Source organism: Salmo salar, chromosome ssa04, assembly GCF_905237065.1.
Source record: "Salmo salar chromosome ssa04, Ssal_v3.1, whole genome shotgun sequence".
In the NCBI taxonomy this organism is placed as follows: Eukaryota; Metazoa; Chordata; class Actinopteri; order Salmoniformes; family Salmonidae; genus Salmo; species Salmo salar.
Window position 1 is genome coordinate 20,324,238 of NC_059445.1, and position 22,570 is coordinate 20,346,807.

The 22,570-nt window shown below is 42.2% G+C and overlaps 1 protein-coding gene across 1 annotated transcript in view; it reads right to left on the minus strand.

Moving 5' to 3' along the window:
* The window catches only part of LOC106602616 (uncharacterized), a 38,349-nt gene extending 24,493 nt beyond the window's left edge, over positions 1–13,856 (minus strand). The window contains exons 1-3 of the mRNA XM_014195368.2: positions 13,330–13,856; positions 12,824–12,954; positions 12,458–12,622 (exon numbers count right to left, since the gene is read on the minus strand). Of these exons, the coding sequence (XP_014050843.2) occupies positions 12,458–12,622; positions 12,824–12,954; positions 13,330–13,621 (588 nt within the window). The 5' untranslated portion in view covers positions 13,622–13,856. The remainder of the gene's footprint in view (positions 1–12,457; positions 12,623–12,823; positions 12,955–13,329) is intronic.
* Positions 13,857–22,570: the final 8,714 nt, after the last annotated feature.

Below are 22,570 nucleotides of genomic sequence, written 5' to 3' on the forward strand. Positions count from 1 at the left end.
CTTTTATTTAGAAAAATGTTGAAGTACTTTTTAGTGTTGCTGATGAGACGCTAATAGACGAGAGGAGGTTTATCAAGCTCCCCTATGGCAGATAAATTAGGATGTACATGTACGCAAATTAATAGCTATGCGGAGCCTTTCTGAAATAAACGGGCCACATTTGATGTACTGTAATTTTGATGTAATACTATGACACTAACCTCTATCACAATAACATGCTGGGTTGAGGTTCCACTCCCCTCATCAACAGCTGAGGGTTGGTCATCTCTCCATGTATTGTGTCCTGCTGGCTTCACAAAGCTCCTGTGGCCTCCAGTGAGATGTCCTTCACCTGACAGAGTGATTGGGGAAAAAGGGTGGTTAAATTATGTACTGTCAATGCTCAATTGTATATTGTACATTATTGACACTGTCTACAATTGGCAAGGATGTAAAGTAACACTTCTCATAACTTCTTGATATACTATTTATTGATTAATTATGTTCCATGCATCACATTATTTTTGAGTATGATAATAGGACATAAAGTAAATCAATAATCTACTTAGAATACGATCTTGTCTTTGTTCAATAATAATTTGTGCTTAATTGGTCTGCCTAGTAAAACAAACAAAGCTCAAATTAAAAAGTTGTGCAAGATAGGTAAGTAATATGGGGAAGTATTGCATACTATCCAAAAACTGTCCAACACCAAATTCTGGAAAACACATCTGAACACGCGCGCAAAGGAGAACGGGGCGACAGGACCCGAAGCATCGGCCTTCCTCAAAATGTACCTCTTGCCATTCCTCTGTATCGGTCGAGGATCTTGACACTACTTGGACGACTGGCGAGGGCGCGCTCTCGGATTGTCCTCTCTGCGCGCTCCCGTGCCACCTTCAGTTCCATTAGCTGTAGTTTCCTCCGCAATGCCCTGTTTTCTTTCTGGCTTTGAGTTATTTCCAAACGAAACACTGCATAGTCGTCGTCTACGAGTTTACAGATATCTGCCACGGCTGAATTCGCTAGCACCTCTATGATGGAGGCTATTTGAGTGTGAAACACCATACAGTTAGCCATTGTTACTTTTAGCTAACGTTACCTATATAACGTCTATCAACCAAGTCCTGTATCTAAACGCGAATTAAATACAACATTGGGTAAGTATGTGATGCTGTGCAGTTAAATTAGTCATATTTTGAGTTCCCTCGTGTTAATAAACGTCTAAATAACAATAAAAACGCTGACGTGGAAGTGCTTCTTGGTCATTGTTTACTTCCGTTTACGCTCTTCTTCATTTGCGTTTCCAGCAGACTAAATTCTGTATTGCTGCCTTTCTCAGGTCAGAGTGCGAATTACACATTTCAATACACAACTTGACCAAAAGTATTTGGACACCTGCTCGTGGAACATCTCATTCCAAAACCTTGGGCATTAATATGGAGTTGGTCCCCGTTGCAGCTATAACACCCTCCACTTTTCTGGGAAGGCTTTCCACTAGATGTTGAAACAATGCTGCAGGGAATTGCTTCCATTCAACCACAAGTGCATTAGTGAAGTCAGGCACTGATGTTGGGCAATTAGGCCTCCAATTCATCCCTAAGGTGTTTGTTGGGGTTGAGGTCAGGGCTCTGTAGGCTAGTCAAGTTCTTCCACACAGATCTCGACAAACATTTCTGTATCGACCTCGCTTTGTGCATGGGGGCATTATCATGCTGAAACAGGAAAGAGCCTTCCCCAAACTGTTTCCACAAAGTTGGAAGCACAGAATCGTCTAGAGTGTCATTGTATGCTGTAGCGTTAAGATTTCCCTTCACTGGAACTAAGGGGCCTAGCCCAAACCATTAAAATCATCCCCAGACCATTATTCCCTCCTCCACCAAATGTTACAGTTAGCACTATGCATTGGGGCAGGTAGCATTCTCCTGGCATCCGCCAAACCCAGATTCGTCTGTCGGACTGTCAGATGGTGAATTGTGATTCGTCACTCCAGAGAACGCGTTTCCAATGCTCCAGAGTCTAATGGCAGCGAGCTTTTCACCACTCAAGCCAACACTGGCATTGCGTATGGTGATGTTAGCCTGGTGTGCGGCTCCTCGGCCATGGTAACCCATTTCATGAAGCTCTTGATTAACAGTTCTTGTGCTGATGTTTCTTCCAGAGGAAGTTTGGAACTTGGTAGTGAGTTTTGCAACCGAGGACAGACGATTTTTACCTGCTTTGCGCTTCAGAACTCGGCGCTCCCGTTATGTGATCTTGTGTGGCCTATCACTTCGCAGCAGAGCCATGGTTGCACCTAGAAGTTTCCACTTGACAATAACAGCAACTACAGTTGCCTGGGGCAGCTCTAGCAGGGTAGAAATTTGACAAACTGACTTGTTGGAAAGGTGGCATCCTATGTCTGTGTCACGTTGAAGGTCACTGGGCTCTTCGGTAAGGCCATTCTACTGCCAATGTTTGTCTATGGATATTGCATGGCTGTGTGCTCGATTGTATACACCTGTCAGCAACGGGTTTGGCTGAAATAGCCGAATCCATTCATTTGAAGGGGTGTCAACATACTTTTGTATATATAGTGTATGTCAAAGATTTAAAGTGGGGACTCTTGCTTCGCAAGCCTCACTAATAAACCATCCTTAATACCGTATAAGCAGTGTTGTGCTAATATAACAATTTGCAAATATTATACTTGTCTTTCATCATTTGTCATTGACAGCCGATACAGATACTGTACCTATCAACATTTTGTCTGGTGGTGCTGGGCCTACCTTGCCAAGCATGTCAGTTGTCTTACCTTCCTTGATGGTGTCCAAGTATCATGCAGGCAAAGCCTAACAAATGATGACATGTAGCTAGCTATAAAGAAAACATAGCTACAGTGAGGGAAAAAAGTATTTGATCCCCTGCTGATTTTGTACGTTTGCCCACTGATAAAGAAATGATCGGTCTATAATTTTAATGGTAGGTTTATTTGAACAGTGAGAGACAGAATAACAACAAAAAAATCCAGATGTTATAAATTGATTTGCATTTTAATGAGGGCAATAAGTATTTGACCCCCCTCTCAATCAGAAAGATTTCTGGCTCCCAGGTGTCTTTTATACAGGTAACGAGCTGAGATTAGGAGCACACTCTTAAAGGGAGTGCTCCTAATCTCAGCTTGTTACCTGTATAAAAGACACCTGTCCACAGAAGCAATCAATCAATCAGATTCCAAACGCTCCACCATGGCCAAGACCAAAGAGCTCTCCAAGGATGTCAGGGACAAGATTGTAGACCTACACAAGGCTGGAATGGGCTACAAGACCATCGCCAAGCAGCTTGGTGAAAAGGTGACAACAGTTGGTGCGATTTTTCGCAAATGGAAGAAACACAAAAGAACTGTCAATCTCCCTCGGCCTGGGGCTCCATGCAAGATCTCACCTCGTGGAGTTGCAATGATCATGAGAACGGTGAGGAATCAGACCAGAACTACACGGGAGGATCTTGTCAATGATCTCAAGGCAGCTGGGACCATAGTCACCAAGAAAACAATTGGTAATACACTACGCCGTGAAGGACTGAAATCCTGCAGCGCCCGCAATGTCCCCCTGCTCAAGAAAGCACATATACATGCCCGTCTGAAGTTTGCCAATGAACATCTGAATGATTCAGAGGACAACTGGGTGAAAGTGTTGTGGTCAGATGAGACCAAAATGGAGCTCTTTGGCATCAACTCAACGTGTTTGGAGGAGGAGGAATGCTGAATATGACCCCAAGAACACCATCCCCACCATCACACATGGATGTGGAAACATTATGCTTTGGGGGTGTTTTTCTGCTAAGGGGACAGGACAACTTCACCGTATCAAAGGGACGATGGACGGGGCCAAGTACCGTCAAATCTTGGGTGAGAACATCCTTCCCTCAGCCAGGGCATTGAAAATGGGTCGTGGATGGGTATTCCAGCATGACAATGACCCAAAACACACGGCCAAGGCAACAAAGGAGTGGCTCAAGAAGAAGCACATTAAGGTCCTGGAGTGGCCTAGCCAGTCTCCAGACCTTAATCCCACAGACAATCTGTGGAGGGAGCTGAAGGTTCGAGTTGCCAAACGTCAGCCTCAAAACCTTAATGACTTGGAGAAGATCTGCAAAGAGGAGTGGGACAAAATCCCTCCTGAGATGTGTGCAAACCTGGTGACCAACTACAAGAAACGTCTGACCTCTGTGATTGCCAACAAGGGTTTTGCCACCAAGTACTAAGTCATGTTTTGCAAATCAATTTAAAACATTTTTGACATGCGTTTTTATGGATTTTTTTGTTGTTATTCTGTCTCACTGTTCAAATAAACCTACCATTAAAATTATAGACTGATCATTTCTTTGTCAGTGGGCAAACGTACAAAATCAGCAGGGGATCAAATACTTTTTCCCTCACTGTACTTACCAACAACACAGCAGTCTCAGGTTTGACGGTTGACAGTCCAAGCAGAAGCTAGTTGGATGTAAATCCAGACGGCGCCGACAGACATGGCAGCTCTGCTTTTAGCTCCTAAGCAACATTTTTTTTGTTTGTTATTTTTTACATTATTAGCCCAGAATGTTTTTTGTGTTATTACATACAGCCGGAAATAACTTTTGGATATCAGAGTGGCCGTAAATCACCAGCATTACGACCAGGAATACAACTTTCCTGAATAGGATCCTTTGTTCGTACCCCTCAGGGCAGTTGAACTTATCCCAGAGGCTGCTCCAAGACATGCCGGCGGAGAAGAGGTATTCGGAGTGGTCTTCTAGTGCACACCATCCACCACTTCCGAGTCTCTGGACAATAAAGTAGACGAGCTCAGGGCGAGGATCTCCTTCCAGAGAGACATCAGGGACTGTAACATACTCTGTTTCACGGAATCATGACGTTCTTGGGATATACTGTCCCCGTCCATACAGCCAGCTTGGTTCTCAGTTCATTGCACAGACAGGAATAAAGAACTCTCCGGGAAGAAGGCAGGCAGTGGTGTATGATTTTTGATTGTGATAACATATAGTAACTCAAGTCCTTTTGTTCACCTGACCTAGAATACCCCACAATCAAATGCAGACCGTATTACCTCCCAAGAGAATTATCTTCGGTTATAGTCACAGCTGTGTATATTCACCCTCAAGCCGATACCACGACAGCCCTCAAGGAACTACACTGGACTTTATGCAAACTGGAAACCACATATCCTGAGGCCGCATTTATTGTAGCTGGGGATTTTAGCGAAGCACATTTGAGGAAAACACTACCGAAGTTCTATCAACACATTGATAGAACTTAGGAAAAACACTAGACCACTGCTACTCGCCTTTTCGAGATGCCTACAAAGTCCTCCCCTGCCCTCCTTCGGAAAATCAGATCACGACTCCATTTTGCTCCTCCCTTCCTATAGGCAGAAACTTAAACAGGAATGATCTGTGCTAAGTTCTATTCAATGCTGGTCTGACCAATCGGAATCCATGATTCAAGATTGTTTTGATCACGCGGACTGGGATATGTTCCGACTAGCCTCTGAGATTAACAATGACATATACACAGACACAGTGACTGAGTTCATCAGGAATCAATTGGGGATGTTGTTCCCACGGTAACTATTAAAACCTACCTAAACCGGAAACCGTGGATATATTGCAGCATTTGCGCCAAACTGAAAGCGCAAACCACCGCATTTAACCATGGCAAGGTGCCTGGGAATATAGTTCAATACAAACTGTGTAGTTATTCCCTCCGTAAGGCAATCAAACGGGCAAAACGTCAGTACAGAGACAAAGTGGAGTCGCAATTCAACGGCTCAGACACGAGACATATGTGGCAGGATCTACAGACGATCACAGATTACAAAGGGAAAACTGGCCACGTCGCGGACACCGTCTTACTCCCGGTCAAGCTAAACACCTTCGCCCGTTTTAAGGTTAACACGGTGCCACCGACACGGCCCGCTCCCAAGGACTGTGGGCTCTTGTTCTCAGTGGCCGACGTGAGTAAGACATTTAAGCCTGTTAAGCTTTGCAAGGCTGCCGGCCCAGACGGCATCCCTAGCCGCGTCCTCAGAGCGTGTGCAGACCAGCTGGCTTGAGTGTTTACGGACATATTCAATCTCTCCCTATCCCAGTCTGCTATCCAAATCAAATTTATTTATATAGCCCTTCTTACATCAGCTGATAACTCAAAGTGCTGTACAGAAACCCAGCCTAAAACCCCAAACAGCAAGCAATGCAGGTGTAGAAGCACGGTGGCTAGGAAAAACTCCCTAGAAAGGCCAAAACCTAGGAAGGTCCCCACTTGCTTCGAGATGTCCACCATTGTTCCTGTACCCAAGAAAGTAAAAGTAAATGAACTAAATGACTATCGCCCCATAGCACTCACTTCTGCCATTATGAAGTGCTTTGAGAGGCTAGTTAACCTCTTACATCTAGATGTTCCGCTAGTGGAACACCTGCTCCAATATCCAATGATAGGCGTGGCGCGAAATACAAACTCCTCAAAAATCCGAAAACTTCAATTTTTCAAACATATGACTATTTTACACCATTTTAAAGACAAGACTCTCCTTTATCTAACCACACTGTCCGATTTCAAAAAGGCTTACAGCGAAAGCAAAACATTAGATTATGTCAGCAGAGTACCCAGCCAGAAATAATCAGACACCCATTTTTCAAGCTAGCATATAATGTCACAAAAAACAAAACCACAGCTAAATGCAGCACTAACCTTTGATGATCTTCATCAGATGACACTCCTAGGACATTATGTTATACAATACATGCATGTTTTGTTCAATCAAGTTCATATTTATATCAAAAAACAGCTTTTTACATTAGCATGTGACGTTCAGAACTAGCATTCCCACCGAACACTTCCGGTGAATTTACTAAATTACTCACGATTAACGTTCACAAAAAACATAACAATTATTTTAAGAATTATAGATACAGAACTCCTTTATGCAATCGCGGTGTCCGATTTTAAAATAGCTTTTCGGTGAAAGTACATTTTGCAATATTCTGAGTAGATAGCCCGGCCATCATGGCTAGCTATTTTGACACCCACCAAGTTTGGTACTCACCAAACTCAGATTTACTATAAGAAAAATTGGATTACCTTTGCTGTTCTTCGTCAGAATGCACTCCCAGGACTTCTACTTCAATAACAAATGTTGGTTTGGTTCCAAATAATCCATAGTTATATCCAAATAGCGGCGTTTTGTTGTGCGTTCAAGACACTATCCGAAGGGTAAAGAAGGGTGACGCGCCCGGCGCGTTTCGTGACAAAAAATTTCAAAATATTCCATTACCGTACTTCGAAGCATGTCAAACGCTGTTTAAAATCAATTTTTATGCGATTTTTCTCGTAAAAAAGCGATAATATTCCGACCGGGAAACCCTGTTTTCGTTCAGACTGAAAATAAAAACATGGAGTCGTCTCGTGCACCAGTCTCATTGTTCTCAGATCGACCACTTACCAAATGCGCTACTGTTTTTCAGCCATGGCCTGCAAAGTCATCATTCAACGTTCTGGCGCCTTCTGAGAGCCTATGGGAGCGTTAGAAAATGTCACGTTACAGCAGAGATCCCCTGTTTTGGATAGAGATGATCAAGAAGGCCAAGTAATAGTCAGAGAGGGCGCTTCCTGTTTGGAATCTTCTCAGGCTTTGGCCTGCCAAATGAGTTCTGTTATACTCACAGACACCATTCAAACAGTTTTAGAAACTTTGGAGTGTTTTCTATCCAAAGCTAATAATTATATGCATATTCTAGTTTCTGGGCAGGAGTAATAATCTGATTAAATCGGGTATGTTTTTTATCCGGCCGTGAAAATACTGCCCCCAATCCATAACAAGTTAAGGATCATATCACCTCTACCTTACCTGACACCCTAGACCCACTTCAATTTGCTTACCGCCCCAATAGATCCACAGACGATGCCATCACACTGCACCAAAGAAAGGAGCTGATTGTGGGCTTCAGGAAACAGCAGAGGGAGCACGCCCCTATCCACATCGACGGGACCGCAGCGAAGAAGGTGAAAAGCTTCAAGTTCCTTGGCGTACACATCACTGACTATCTGAAATGGTCCACCCCCACAGGCAGTGTGGTGAAGAAGGCGCAACAGCGCCTATTCAACCTCAGGAGTTTGAAGAAATTCAGCTTGGCCCCTAAGACCCTCAAACTTTTACAGATGCACAATTGAGAACATCCTGTCGGGCTGTACCACCGCCTGGTATGGCAACTGCACCGCCCGCAACCGCAGGGCTCTCCAGAGCGTGGTGCGGTCTGCCCAACGCATCACCGGAGGCACACTGTCTGCCCTCCAGGTCACCTACAGCACCCGATGTCACAGGAAGGCCAAAAAGATCATCAAGGACATCGACCACCCGAGCCACGGCCTGTTCACCCCGCTATCATCCAGAAGGCGAGGTCAGTACAGGTGTATCAAAACTGGGACCAAGAGACTGAAAAACATCTATCTCAAGGCCATCAGACTATTAAATAGCCATCACTAGCCGGCTACCACCCAGTTACTCAACCCTGCACCTTAGAGGCTGCTGCCCTATATACATAGACATGGAATCACTGGCCACTTTATAATGTTTACATAGTGCTTTACTCATCTCATATGAATATACTGTGTCCTATTCTACTGTATTTTAGTCAATGCCACTCCGACATTGCTCGTCCTAATATTAATATATTTTCTTAATTCCATTCTTTTACTTTTAGATTTGTGTGTTGTTAGATCCTACTGCACTGTTGGAGCTAGGAACAACAAGGCTGTTGAACAACTTTATGGAAACCCATTTTCACTCGTAGCAAAATGTGCGTGCGCTGCACCCATATGCAGACTTAACAACAAATGTCCACATGGCTGAGGGCAGACCACAGCTGGGGGAGTGTTGTCTCTGGGCAATTGGGCATCATTGGAAAAAGTAAATAATCCATACCAACCCTCTAGTAAGCTGTGACAAACTCACTTACAAAACTCTGTTTTGGACAAGACTGACTTCACACTTTGTAGTCAATTTTGACACTAGAATTAATGTTTGGTTTTAAATGGCCTGAGGGGCAGTTGACGTTTAACAAATCACATACTCAGTTACATGGACTCACTTGGAGAAATAACGGGGTTGACATGATTTTTGAATGACAACACCTTCCGCTGTCCCCCATACATACAACATCTGCAAGGTCCCTCAGTTAAGTAAAGCACAGATTCGACTGAAAAGACCAGGGAGCTTTTCAAAAGCCTCATAAAGAAGGGCAGTGGTTGGTAGATGGGTAACAATAACAAATCAGACATTGAATATCTATTTAATTAAGCATGCTTAAGTTAATTTCCTTACAAAAAAATATTTGCCGTTTTGAAACTACAGTAAAGGTGCAATAACTGCAGTTGACTGGTATTTTGGACACAGTAATTGAAGAATAACTGTTAATTATATTAAGTTATACTGCACTCTAACAGCAGTTGTATTGCAAAATTACTGCAGGAAAAAAACATGTATTTTGGATGCAGTATTTGCAGCATACTGCAGTTATACTGCACTCTGACTGCAATCTTTTTTTGTAAGGGTTATGCTGTGGATGATGTATTAAACCACTCAAACACATCAAAGATGCAGTTGTCCTTCTGCACTGAGCTGCTGGAAAGGAAGGAAACTGCTCCGGGATGTCACCATGAGGCCATTGGTGATTTTAAAACAGCTACGGAGTTCAATGGCTGTGATAGGAGAAAACTGAGGATGGATCAACAACATTGTAGTGACTCCACAATAATGACCTAAATGACAGAGTGAAAAGAATACAAATATACATTTTCTCCAAAACATGCATCCTGTATGCAACAAGGCACAACAGTAATAGTACTTTTTTTGCTTAAACGCAAAGCCTTATGTTTGGGGCAAATCCAACACATCACTGAGGAACCGCCTCCTTATTTTCAAGCATGGTGGTGACTGCATCATGGTATGGGTATGCTGGACATTGGCAAAAACTGGGGAGCTTTTCAGGATGAAAAGAAACAGGATGGAGCTAGGCACAGGAAAAATCTTTGGGGAAAACCTGCTTGTCACCAGACACTAGGAGAGGAATTTACCTTTCAGCAGGACAATAATCTACAACACAAGGCCAAATCTACATTGGAGTTGCTTACCATGAAGACAGGGAATGTTCCTGAGTGGCCAAGTTACAGTTTTGAATTAAATCTGCTTGGAAATGTACAGTAAGACTTGAAAATGGCGGTCTAGCCATGATCCCCTACTCCTTGACAGAGCTTGAAGAACTCAGAAAAGAATAATGGGCAAATATTGCACAATCCAGGTGTGCAAAGCTCTTACAGACTTACCCAAGAAGACTCACAGCTGTAATCACTGACTCAGGGGGGGGGTAAATACTTATCTAATCAAGGTATATTTGTTTTTTTATTTTTCATTAATCTTTCAAAAATGTTAGAATTATTCTTCCAATTTGACAGAGTATGTCATGTAGATCATTGACTAAAAATTACAATTCGGCCTCCCGAGTGGTGCAGTGGTCTAAGGCACTGCATCACAGTGCTAGCTGTGCTACTAGAGATTCTGGGTTTGTGTTCAGGCTCTGTCGCAGCCGGCCGCAACTGGGAGACCCATGGGGCGGCGCACAATTGGCCCAGCGTCGTCCGGGTTAGGGGAGAGTTTGGCCGGCATGTAAGGATGTCCTTGTCCCATCGCGCACTAGCGACTCCTGTGGCGGGCCCGAGCGCAGTGCACGCTGACACGGTTGCCAGGTGTATGGTGTTTCCTCTGACATATTGGTGCGGCTGGCTTTCGGGTTAAGTGGGCATTGTGTCAAGAATGCCCACTTGATTGGGTTGTGTTTCGGAGGACACACGGCTCTCGACCTTCGTCTCTCCTGAGTCCTTATGGGAGTTGCAGCGATGAGACAAGACTAACTACTACCAATTGGATACCACGAAAAGGGGTAAAAACAAAAAATTATAATAATAAAATGACAATTCAATCCATTTTAATCATACTTTATTACAAAATTTGAAGAAATCAAAGGGGGGTGAATAAAAGTCTTAATGAAAAGTCCCATTATATGTTTATTAAACATAAACATGATTTAAATACACCATATGAAAACCACACATACACGTCACAACTAAAAATCTGCATGAACTTGATACTGCATTCATTTTCTCAAAGTGTTTTTGGAAAAAAATTAAGTAGTTGAATGGAAGTAATGAAATAGGCATTTATGAACATTATATATCCTCCACAGAACAAACACAATATGTAATATATATGAGACACACACAAACACAATGTCTGGATGCAATATTCTACTGAGGAATATTCAACACTGAAATCTGTTACTCTTGTTATTCCAAATGCATCTGTGGATCTTTTCTGATGGCAGCAATGAAAATTAATCTTTGTCTTTAATGCAGGGTTTGATCTAAATGTCAGAAGCTATCGAGTGGAATGGTTATTTTCTGTTATAGAGTGGAATGGTTTTTCTGCTGGTGTGTCTTAAGGTAGCTCCTCTCTGAGAACCTTTTCCCGCAGTGTGTACAGACAAATGGCCTTTCTCCCGTGTGGACCTTCAGGTGCATCTTCAGCTGGTCCTGGCGGGAGAACCTCTTCTCACACTGGGGGCAGCTGTAGGGTTTCTCCCCTGTGTGGACCCTCTGGTGCCTCTTCAGGTGGTGCTGGTGGGAGAACCTCTTCTCACACTGGGTACAGCTGAAGGATTTCTCCCCTGTGTGGACCCTCTGGTGACTCTCCACCTTCTGGAGGCAGCTGAAGCCTTTGTGACAGAACATGCAGAGGAACCGTTTCTCTTTACTATTGCCTGATGTGGCTCGCCCTCCCTGAGCCTGGGCTCTAGCCCTGTCGTTTGAGTTCAATACCTGATCGAAAAGGACGCTGCCATGTGAATCGGAAGGCCTCATTGATGTAGACACTGGGTCGTGATCCCTGAACGCATGTAAAGGGGAGTGGGTTGCGACATTTGGATTTGTCTCTAAGCTTTCCCTGTAGTCTAAGAAGTCACTGGTGTTGCCCTGCGAGTGTCCTTCTCCTAAGTGAGTTTCGTTTGCATTCCATGTCAGAGGAGTGTCGTCCTCCACTTTCACAATCATGTCATCTAAGACTATAACCTCCCGTTTCTTATTTAGGCACCCTTCAGAGTATACACTACTACTGTACCGGTTCCAGTCACCTCTCATTGGATTAGTCTGTGTATCTAAGTCCACAGATGTGTCACCAGGTATCATCTCAGTCTCTGTAGCGTATGAACAGGACGGATCATTGCCAGTCTGTAACGCATCACCTGAGTCCTGATGGGATAGAACCGGGCTCGGGTTACCATACAGTAAATTCTCTGAGCGGGGAGCAGGAGGACAGTCCAGTTGCCCCAGCCCCGTTAAAGTCTCAGTGTCTGTCTCTGACTTGAGTACGGTGTTCGGCGTTCCACTGACCTCTGTGATGCTACGTCGGGTCCTATTCTGTGCTGGGGCAGTGGTGGAATCATCCGTGGCTACAGGGGGCGCTTCAGCCTGGATGTCTCTGCTGTGTCGTGGGTCCTCCTCTCCTTCAGACCTCTCCAGCTTGACCCCAGACCCAGCAGCCTCTGCATCTGCAGACTGATAAGAAGCGAGGAGGTTATTACCAGTACATGAGTAGAATTTGATAAATATGTTGTAAGGAAGTCTCACAAGCTCCCCTATGGCAGATAAATGAGGATGTAAGCAAGTGAATAGCTAAGGGGAGCCTTTCTGAAATAAATGGGCCACATTTGATTGACAAATTAACTGTAATTTGTAATGCAACACTATTACACTAACCTCTATCAAGATAACGTGCTGGGTTGAGATTCCACTCCCCTCATCAACAATGATTGGTTGGTCATCTCTCCATGTATTGTGTCCCGCGGGCTTCACAGAGATCCTGTGGTCTCCAGTGAGATGACCTTCACCTGAGTGTGATTGGGGGAAAGAGGTGGTTATTTTACCTACTGTCAATGCTCAACGCTATATTGTACACTATTCACAGTTTTGACACTGTCTACAATTGGCAAGGATGTAAGGTAACACTTCTCATAACTTCATGATATACTATTTATTGATTGATGTATTATGTTCCATGCACCATACTGTTTTCATTGAGTAAATAATAAGAAATGCAGTTAAGAATATGGTTAGAATATGAAATTGTGTCTATCGGAAGGTAGCTAAATAATCAGGGGAATTATTGCATACTAGCGAAAAACCTTATCAAGACCCATCTGAACACATGTGCAGAGGGGAACGTGGCGACAGGCACTGAACTATACATTTTATGCTAAATGTACCTCTTGCCATTCCTCTGTATCGGTCCAGGATCTTGACACTACTCGTAGTAGTACTCCCTGGGACGACGCGCTCTCGCATCATTGTCCTCTCTGCGCGCTCCCGTGCCACCTTCAGTTCCAGTAGCTGTAGTTTCCTCCTCAGTGCCCCGTTTTCTTTCTGGCTTTGAGTTATTTCCAAACGAAACACTGCATAGTCGTCGTCTACGAGTTTACAGATGTCTGCCACGGCTGCATTTGCTAGCACCTCCATAATGGAGGCTATTTGAGTGTGAAAAACCATACAGTCAGCCATTGTTAGCAGCTAGCTAGCGTTACTTATATAAAACCTATAATTTAAGTCCTGTTTCCAACGCAAATTAAACACTAACTTGGGTAAGTATGTGATGCTGTGCAGTTAAATTAGTCATATGTTGAGTTCTAGGGTGTTAATAAACGTGTAAATACAACAATAAAACGCTAACTTGGAAATTATTGTTCACTTCCGTTTACGACTTTTTCTTCGTGTGGTTTTCCGGCAGACTATCTTCTTCAGTTTTTAATTCCGGTTGGCATCCAATATTAACGTTGTATTACCGCCATCAACTGGACTAGAGTATAAATGGGAAAAGGTAAAAGGAAAAACCCTGCCAACTAACCCAACATTCATTAAAACCCACCCCCCATTCCACTATGTTGACCCTATTTGATCCTACACCAGGCCGACAGCCTGGGAGGACAGAACACTACCATTCAAAACACTGTGTAACTCTTCTGTAGTAAATTCTCATAATCCCAAGCACTTTTCTGCAGCTGCCACCACGACACCTATTTTCTGTAATTTACATTCCATTCCTGCGGTACAGTTGATAACCATGGAATTGAACGCTAAAAAGCCAACGTACGTTTTGTTCATAGGCCTATCACTCTGTACTGGCAAAAGTTTACTACTCAACGGGAGCCTCTTAGGATCCCTCACCCTTGACTCATCTTCACTGCCTCAGCATACAACACCTTCTGACTGGGCACTTTGTTGCCTTATGCTGCACTTCACAGGTCGGAGTGTGAATCGCACATTTTGTTCACAGGCCTGGGTGGACGGAACCCTTTATCTCAAAATTCCCTGTAGTTCTTCTGCACTAAAATCTCTGACACCCAAAAACGTCCCTGCAGCTGCTACTACAAAATCAATCTTCGGGGATTTCCGTTCCGTCTTTGTGGTACAATAATTGACCATAGCAATAAACACCAAGAAGCTAACCTTACTAAAGCACAAACTATTCGGGTCACTCTGTACTGGCTTACTACTCACAGGGATCCTCTCAGGCTCCTTCACCCTTAGCTCTCCATCCTCTACTTTCCTCACTGCCTCAGCATATGACACTTTCTGCGCTGCTCTATACCTGGCAACCTCAACCTGCCTCACTCGCACACAACATTTCTGATCCCCAGCAACATGGGCACCCCAACAATTGACACACACTCCTTTGTCCCACTGTAGGGTGTTCAGAACAAAAGCTCTCACCGGATAACTTACATCTCCTAACATTACTTTATCAGGTAATAACTCTTTGTCAGAACTCTAAAGTACAGACAGGGTCACTTCAGTCTTGCGTTCTCCACCGGGTCTGCATCACACCAAACGGTGCGCCCCTTCACACTGAAGAGAAAGGATCTTATTGGTTGGCATCATAGCTCAAAGGGTGTGGTTAAATGAAATGGATATGTTCTTTGAAATAAGGTACATTTGAGTCATTTAGCAGACAATCTTATCCAGAGAGACTTACAGTTAGTGCATTCATCTTAAGATAGCTAGGTAGGACAACCACATATCTCAGTCATAGTAAGTCCATTTTTCCTCAACAAAGAAGCTATCAGTAAATTCAATAGGTACTGCTTATTACATTCACATAAAATCTCCTATGATCAGTATCTTTCAAGCCGAGTGCAGATTTGTTTAGAAAGAACAGTGTGTTAGCAAGAATAGAGTAGAAAAGAATGGAGGGTCGTTCCATTTGATTTCAATTACTTTTTGAATTGACGCAAACTTTCTATACATATTTACACATGGTAGAGGTCAGAAAGAGACTTTTTGGACTTGATTGCCAAAACATTTAGGAGATCGAGGTGCTTAAAGTTGATCCATTTTGCATACCCCACCATACCATGAGACATCTCCCACTGGGCACAGATATCTGTTCAACTGACATCTGATAGTTTTGATTTACATTTGGTTGATTTGTCATGTGAATGTGAAATCAACAAAAAATGTCACCATGTCATTGGATTTATATTAAAAGTTGGGTGAAAAAACAGCGTTCAAGCATTTTTAGGTAATTGACGTTAAAGGAGAAAAAAAGTTAATCATTTGTATAAAAAAATGTTTTCAATAAATTACTAAATAGTTTGACAACCCTGTTTGTAAGCTTTTAAATTATATCAAACTCAACCGTTTATCTTTTCCAGTGATTAAGACATGGATGTCTGATGGTATGTTGGGGTATGCAAAATGGGTCAACTTTGGGCAGCTCTATCTCCTGAATGTTTTGGCACTCAGGTCCAAAAGTAACTTTATGACCACTTCTACAATGGGCAAATATTTATGGAAAGCTTCATTAAAATCAAAAGGGGTGCAGTTAAAAAGTGTTTGAAATCAGATGGAATGACCCAAGAATGACTATTCCATTTACATCACCTCAGTAAGGTAAGTATTCAACTGTCCTTGTTCTAGTCTAAGTTTACTGTCTCTCTAAAAACATTTACTCAAGCCTGTTTCAAATGACAAGTTAACAAAGGATTAATGAGGGGTATGTGGTTAATTACCCTCTTATCCCAAGACACTTCACATGATAACTATAATATGTCAGCTAAAGAATGGTTCCCAGATATCCCCTGTGCAAATCAAATCATATCAAATTTATGGGTCATATACACATGGTTAGCAGATGATATTGCGTGAGTGTAGCGAAATACTTGTGCTTTTCGTTCCGACTGCAGCAATATCTAACAAGTAATATCTAACAATTCTACAACAAATACCTAATACACACAAATCTAAGTAAAGGAATGGAATAAGAATATATAAATATATGGATGAGCAATATCAGAGTGCATAGGCTAAGATGCAATAGATAGTATAGAATACAGTATATACACTACCGTTCAAAAGTTTGGTGTCACTTAGAAATGTCCTTGTTTTCCATGAAAACATACATGAAATGAGTTGCAAAATGAATAGGAAATATGGTCAAGATGTTGACAAGATTATAAATAATGATTTTTAATTTAAATAATAATTGTGGTCCTTCAAACTTCGCTTTCGTCAAAGAATCCTCCATTTGTAGCAATTACAGCCTTGCAGACCTTTGGCATTCTAGTTGTCAATTTGTTGAGGTAATCTGAAGAGGTTTCATCCCATGCTTCCTGAAGCACCTCCCACAAATTGGATTGGCTTGATGGTACTTCTTATGTACCATACAGTCAAGCTGCTCCCACAACAGCTCAATAGGGTTGAGATCTGGTGATTGTGCTGGCCACTCCATTATAGACAGAATACCAGCTGGCTGCTTCTTCCCTAAATAGTTATTGCATAGTTTGGAGCTGTGCTTTGGGTCATTGTCCTGTTGTAGAAGGAAATTGGATCCAATTAAGTGCTCTCCACAGGGTATGGCATTGCAAAATGGAGTGATAGCCTTCCTTCTTCAAGATCCCTTTTACCCCGTACAAATCTCCCACTTTACTACCACCAAAGCACCCCCAGACCATCACATTGCCTCCACCATGCTTGACAGATGGCGTCAAGCACTCCTCCAGCATCTTTTCATTTTTTCTGCGTCTCATGAATGTTCTTTGTGATACGAACACCTCAAACATAGATTAGTCTGTCCATAACACTTTTTTGTTCAATCTTCCTCTGTCCAGTGTCTGTTCTTTTGCCCATCTTATTCTTTTCTTTTTATTGGCCAGTCTGAGATATGGCTTTTTCTTTGCAACTCTGCCTAGAAGGCCAGCATCCCGGAGTCGCCTCTTCACTGTTGACATTGAGACTGGTGTTTTGCGGGTACTATTTCATGAAGCTGCCAGTTGAGGACTTGTGAGGCGTCTGTTTTTCAAACTAGACACTAATGTACTTGTCCTCTTGCTCAGTTGCGTACCGGGGCCTCCCACTCCTCTTTCTATTCTGGTTAGAGTCAGTTTGCGCTGTTCTGTGAAGGGAGTAGTACACAGTGTTGTACGAGATCTTCATTTTCTTGGCAATTTCTCGAATGGAATAGCCTTCATTTCTCAGAACAAGAATAGACTGACGAGTTTCAGAAGAAAGTTCTTTGTTTCTGACTATTTTGAGCCTGTAATCGAACCCACAAATGCTGATGCTCCAGATACTCAACTAGTCTAAAGAAGGCCAGTTTTATTGCTTCTTTAATCAGGACAACAGTTTTCAGCTGTGCTAACATAATTGCAAAAGGGTTTTCTAATGATCAATTAGTCTTTTAAAATGATAAACTTGGATTAGCTAACACAACATGCCATTGGAACACAGGACTGATGTTTGCTGATAATGGGCCTTTGTACGCCTATGTAGATATTCCCTAAAAAATCTGCCGTTTCCAGCTACAATAGTCATTTACAACATTAACAATGTCTACACTGTATTTCTGATCAATTTGATGCTATTTTAATGGACAATTTCTTTTGCTTTTCTTTCAAAACAAGGACATTTCTAAGTGACCCCAAACTTTTGAACAGTAGTATACATAAGAGATGAGTAATGCGAGATATGTAAACATTATTAACGTGGCATTATTAAAGTGACGAGTGTTCCATTTATTAATGTGGGCAATGATTTCAAGTCTGTATGTAGGCAGCAGCCTCTCAAAGCTCAAACCACACTGCTATGATTTCTCCCCATTGTGGAGACTCCTGAAGGGGTCTTCCTTTCCTGTAGCGGTCCTCATGAGAGCCAGTTTCATCATGGCGCCTTGATGGTTTTTGCAACTGCACTTGAAGAAACTTTTTCAAAGTTCTTGAAATGTTCCTGATTGACTGACTTCATGTCTAAAAGTAATTATGAACTGTCATTGCTCTTTACTTATTTGAGCTGTTCTTGCCATAATATGGACTTAGCCCTATTTGGTAAAAGACCATCTTCTCTATACCACCCCTACCTTGTCACGACACAACTGATTGGCTCAAATGCATTAAGAAGGAAAGAAATTCCACAAATTAACTTTTAACAAGGAACACCTGTTAATTGAAATGCATTCCAGGTGACTACCTCATGAAGCTGGTTGAGAGAATGCCAAGAGTGTGCAAAGCTGCCATCAAGGCAAAGAGTAGCTACTTTGAAGAATCTCACATATAAAATATATTTTGATTTGTTTCACACTTTTCAGGTTACTACATGATTCCATATGTGTTATTTCATAGGTTTTATGTCTTCACTGTTATTCTACAATGTAGAAAATAGTACAAATAAAGAAAAACCCTTGAATGAGTAGGTGTGTTCAAACTTTCGACTGGTACTGTGTATATATAAACATACAGTTGAAGTCGGAAGATTACACACTTATGTTGGAGTCATTAAAACTCGTTTTTCAACCACTCCACAAGTTTTTTTTTAACAAACTATAGTTTTGGCAAGTCGGTTAGGGCATCTACTTTTTGCATGACACAAGTCATTTTTCCAACAATTGCTTACAGACAGATTATTTCACTTATAATTTACTGTATCACAATTCCAGTGCGTCAGAAGTTTACATACATTAAGTTGACTGTGCCTTTAAACAGCTTGGAAATATCCAGAAAATGATGTCATGGCTTTAGAAGCTTCTGATAGGCTAATTGACATCATTTGAGTCAATTGGAGGTGTACCTGTGGATGTATTTCAAGGCCTACCTTCAAACTCAGTGCCTCTTTGCTTGACATCATGGGAAAATCAAAATAAATCAGCCAAGACCTCAGAAAAAAAATTGTAGACCTCCACAAGTCTGGTTCATTCTTGGGAGCAATTTCCAAACGCCTGAAGGTACCAAGTTCATCTGTACAAACAATAGTACGCAAGTATAAACACCATGGGACCACACAGCCGTCATACCGCTCAGGAAGGAGACGTGTTCTGTCTCCTAGAGATGAATGTACTTTGTTGCGAAAAGCGCAAATCAATCCCAGAACAACAGCAAAGGACCTTGTGAAGATGCTGGATGAAACAGGTACAAAAGTATCTATATCCACAGTAAAACGAGTCCTATATCAACATAACCTGAAAGGTCACTCAGCAAGGAAGAAGCCACTGCTCCAAAACCGCCATGAAAAAGCCGGACTACGGTTTGCAACTGCACATGAGGACAAAGATTGTACTTTTTGGAGAAATGTCCTCTGGTCTGATGAAACAAAAATAGAACTGTTTGGCCATAATGACCATCGTTATGTTTGGGGGGAAAAGGGGGAGGCTTGCAAGCCTAAGAACACCATCCCAACCGTGAAGCACGGGGGTGGAAGCATCATGTTGTGAGGGTGCTTTTCTGCAGGAGGGACTGGTGCACTTCACAAAATAGATGGCATCATGTGGCAGGAAAATGATGTGTATATATTGAAGCAACATCTCAAGACATCAGTCAGGAAGTTTGAAGCTTGGTTGCAAATGGGTCTTCCAAATGGACAATGACCCCAAGCATATTTCCAAAGTTGTGGCAAAATGGCTTAAGGACAACAAAGTCAAGGTATTGGAGTGGCCATCACAAAGCCCTGACCTCAACCCTATAGAAAATTTGTGGGCAGAACTGAAAAAGCGTGTGTGAGCAAGGAGGCCTACAAACCTGACTCAGTTTACACAAGCTCTGTCATAAGGAATGGGCCAAAATTCACCCAACTTATTGTGGGAAGCTACCCGAAACATTTGACCCAAGTTAAGCAATTTAAAAGGCAATGCTACCAAATACTAATTGAGTGTATGTAAACTTCTGACCCACTGGGAAAGTGATGAAAGAAATAAAAGCTGAAATAAATCATTCTCTCTACTATTATTCTGACATTTCACATTCTTAAAATAAAGTGGTGATCCTAACTGACCTAAGACAGGGAATTTTTACCAGGATTAAATGTCAGGAATTGTGAAAAACTGAGTTTAAATGTATTTGGCTAAGGTGTAATGTAAACTTCCGACTTCAACTGTATATGACACTGAACAAAAATATAAACGCAACATGTAAAGTATTGGTCCCATATTTCATGAGCTGAAACAATAGATTCCAGATTTTTTTTCTCTCAAATGTTGTGCACAAATTTGTTTACATCCCTGTTTGTGAGAATTTCTCCTTTGCCAAGATAATCCATCCACCTGACAGGTGTAGCATATCAAGAATATTATTAAATAGTTGCACAGGTGCACTTTGTGCTGGGGACAATAAAAGGCCACTCTAAAATTTGCAGTTTTGTCAAACAACACGTTGCCACAGATGTCTCAAATTTTGAGGGAGCGTGCAATTGGCATGCTGACTGCAGGAATGTCCACCAGAGCTGTTATCAGAGAATTTAATGTTAATTTCTCTACCATAAGCCGCATCCATCGTCATTTTTGAGAATTTGGCAATGGCCTCACAACCGCAGACCACATGTATGGCGTCGTGCGGGTGATCAGTTTGCTGATGTCAACATTGTGAACAGAGTGTCCCATGGTGGTGTTGGGGTTATGGTATGGGCAGGCATAAACTACGTACAACGAACACAATTGCATTTCATCAATGGCAATTTGAATGCACAGAGATACCGTGACGAGATCGTGAGGCCCATTGTCGTGCCATTCATCCGCTGCCATCACCTCATATTTCAGCATGATAATGCACAGCCCCATGTTGCAAGGATCTGTACACAATTCATGGAAGCTGAAAATTTCAGTTTTTGCATGGCCTGCATATTCACCAGGCATGTCACCCATTGAGCATGTTTGGGATGCTCTGGATCGGCGTGTACGACTGCATGTTCCAGTTTGCTTGCTGTTAGCCATCTCGTTTAAAATAATGGCTGTGAAACATTGTAGCATTTAAACTTTAGATCACCTGTTAATGTGATGAACACGATAAAACATTTTTGCAATGGGAGTAGGCCTAATAGCAGATTTGTTCATTTCATTTTGGAAATGAAATGGTTGTGCTTTTGTATTGTTATGATTTCATGGCACCTACTGGAGTGAATGGGTTGCGTATTCTTTTAACGTTAGGGACTGTACGTTATTTATAATGAGATTTACCTGGAGAAAATCGGACCTCAAATGAAAATGGATCGCCCTCCCTTCAGTAAAATATATTTTTACCCGACCCTCCCTGAATGCCTGAAAAAAAACAAGTGACCCTCCCCTATACCCAAAATAATAATTCAAACAAAGTGGGTAGCAGAGAACATGCCTATCGTTTACCAGGGATTAACACCGGTAACAGGATCCCAGAACTGTCCAGAAAAAAGACCTGGGAAATTACAAAATGTTTGTCTATACAAGCCAGAATGTTAAATAAAATTATATTTACACTTACTTTAGTTGTACATGCTGTTGGTCCTTTTGGTAGCTGGAGGTGGAGATAAGGTATACACAGGAAAGTGTTGTTTACCCGACTTTTTGCAGTGCCGGTAGGTTCTATCACTTGACGCATTGCACATGTTGCACAATATGTAAACAATAGCCAAATGTAGTCAACCGGAGCACCCTTCCTCTCAATCAGCTGGAAGTGTTTTCTGTTCGGGCTGTGGTTCGGTTAGGGTCACCCATATTGTGCAAATGTTTGTCAAGTGTGAATTGCATCAGTATTGAAAATAAAAACTGGAAATACAAACCAATATAAAAGACCAGTGTACTGAATGTCAGGTTGATAATACTAATACTTCCCTGTGGATATTTTGAATCAGATTACCTCCGACATATGGACAAAATCAGCAGACAACAGGTAAAGTAAGTTGAAATGAAGTCCGTACAACATTCTGACTTGTAATGGGACTGTTCAGGAATGCTGAGCCTACATGTTAGAGACCAGTGCCTAAGTATTTCACTCTCGGATTCTAAAAGAGGCAACCACACTGCTAACCTTATGCCTAACTCGAACCTTAAAGACCAAAAAGTACATTTTTGTTTTCATGAACTTTCACGATATAGGCAATCTTTACTTTGTGGCTGTGGAATATAGTGGAAACCCTTTCCAAGCTCAGAGCAGTCAGTAATTGAACTAAAAACGAATGACTGGCTCGATCCCATCTGTGGCAAGGACAGAAACCTAGAGG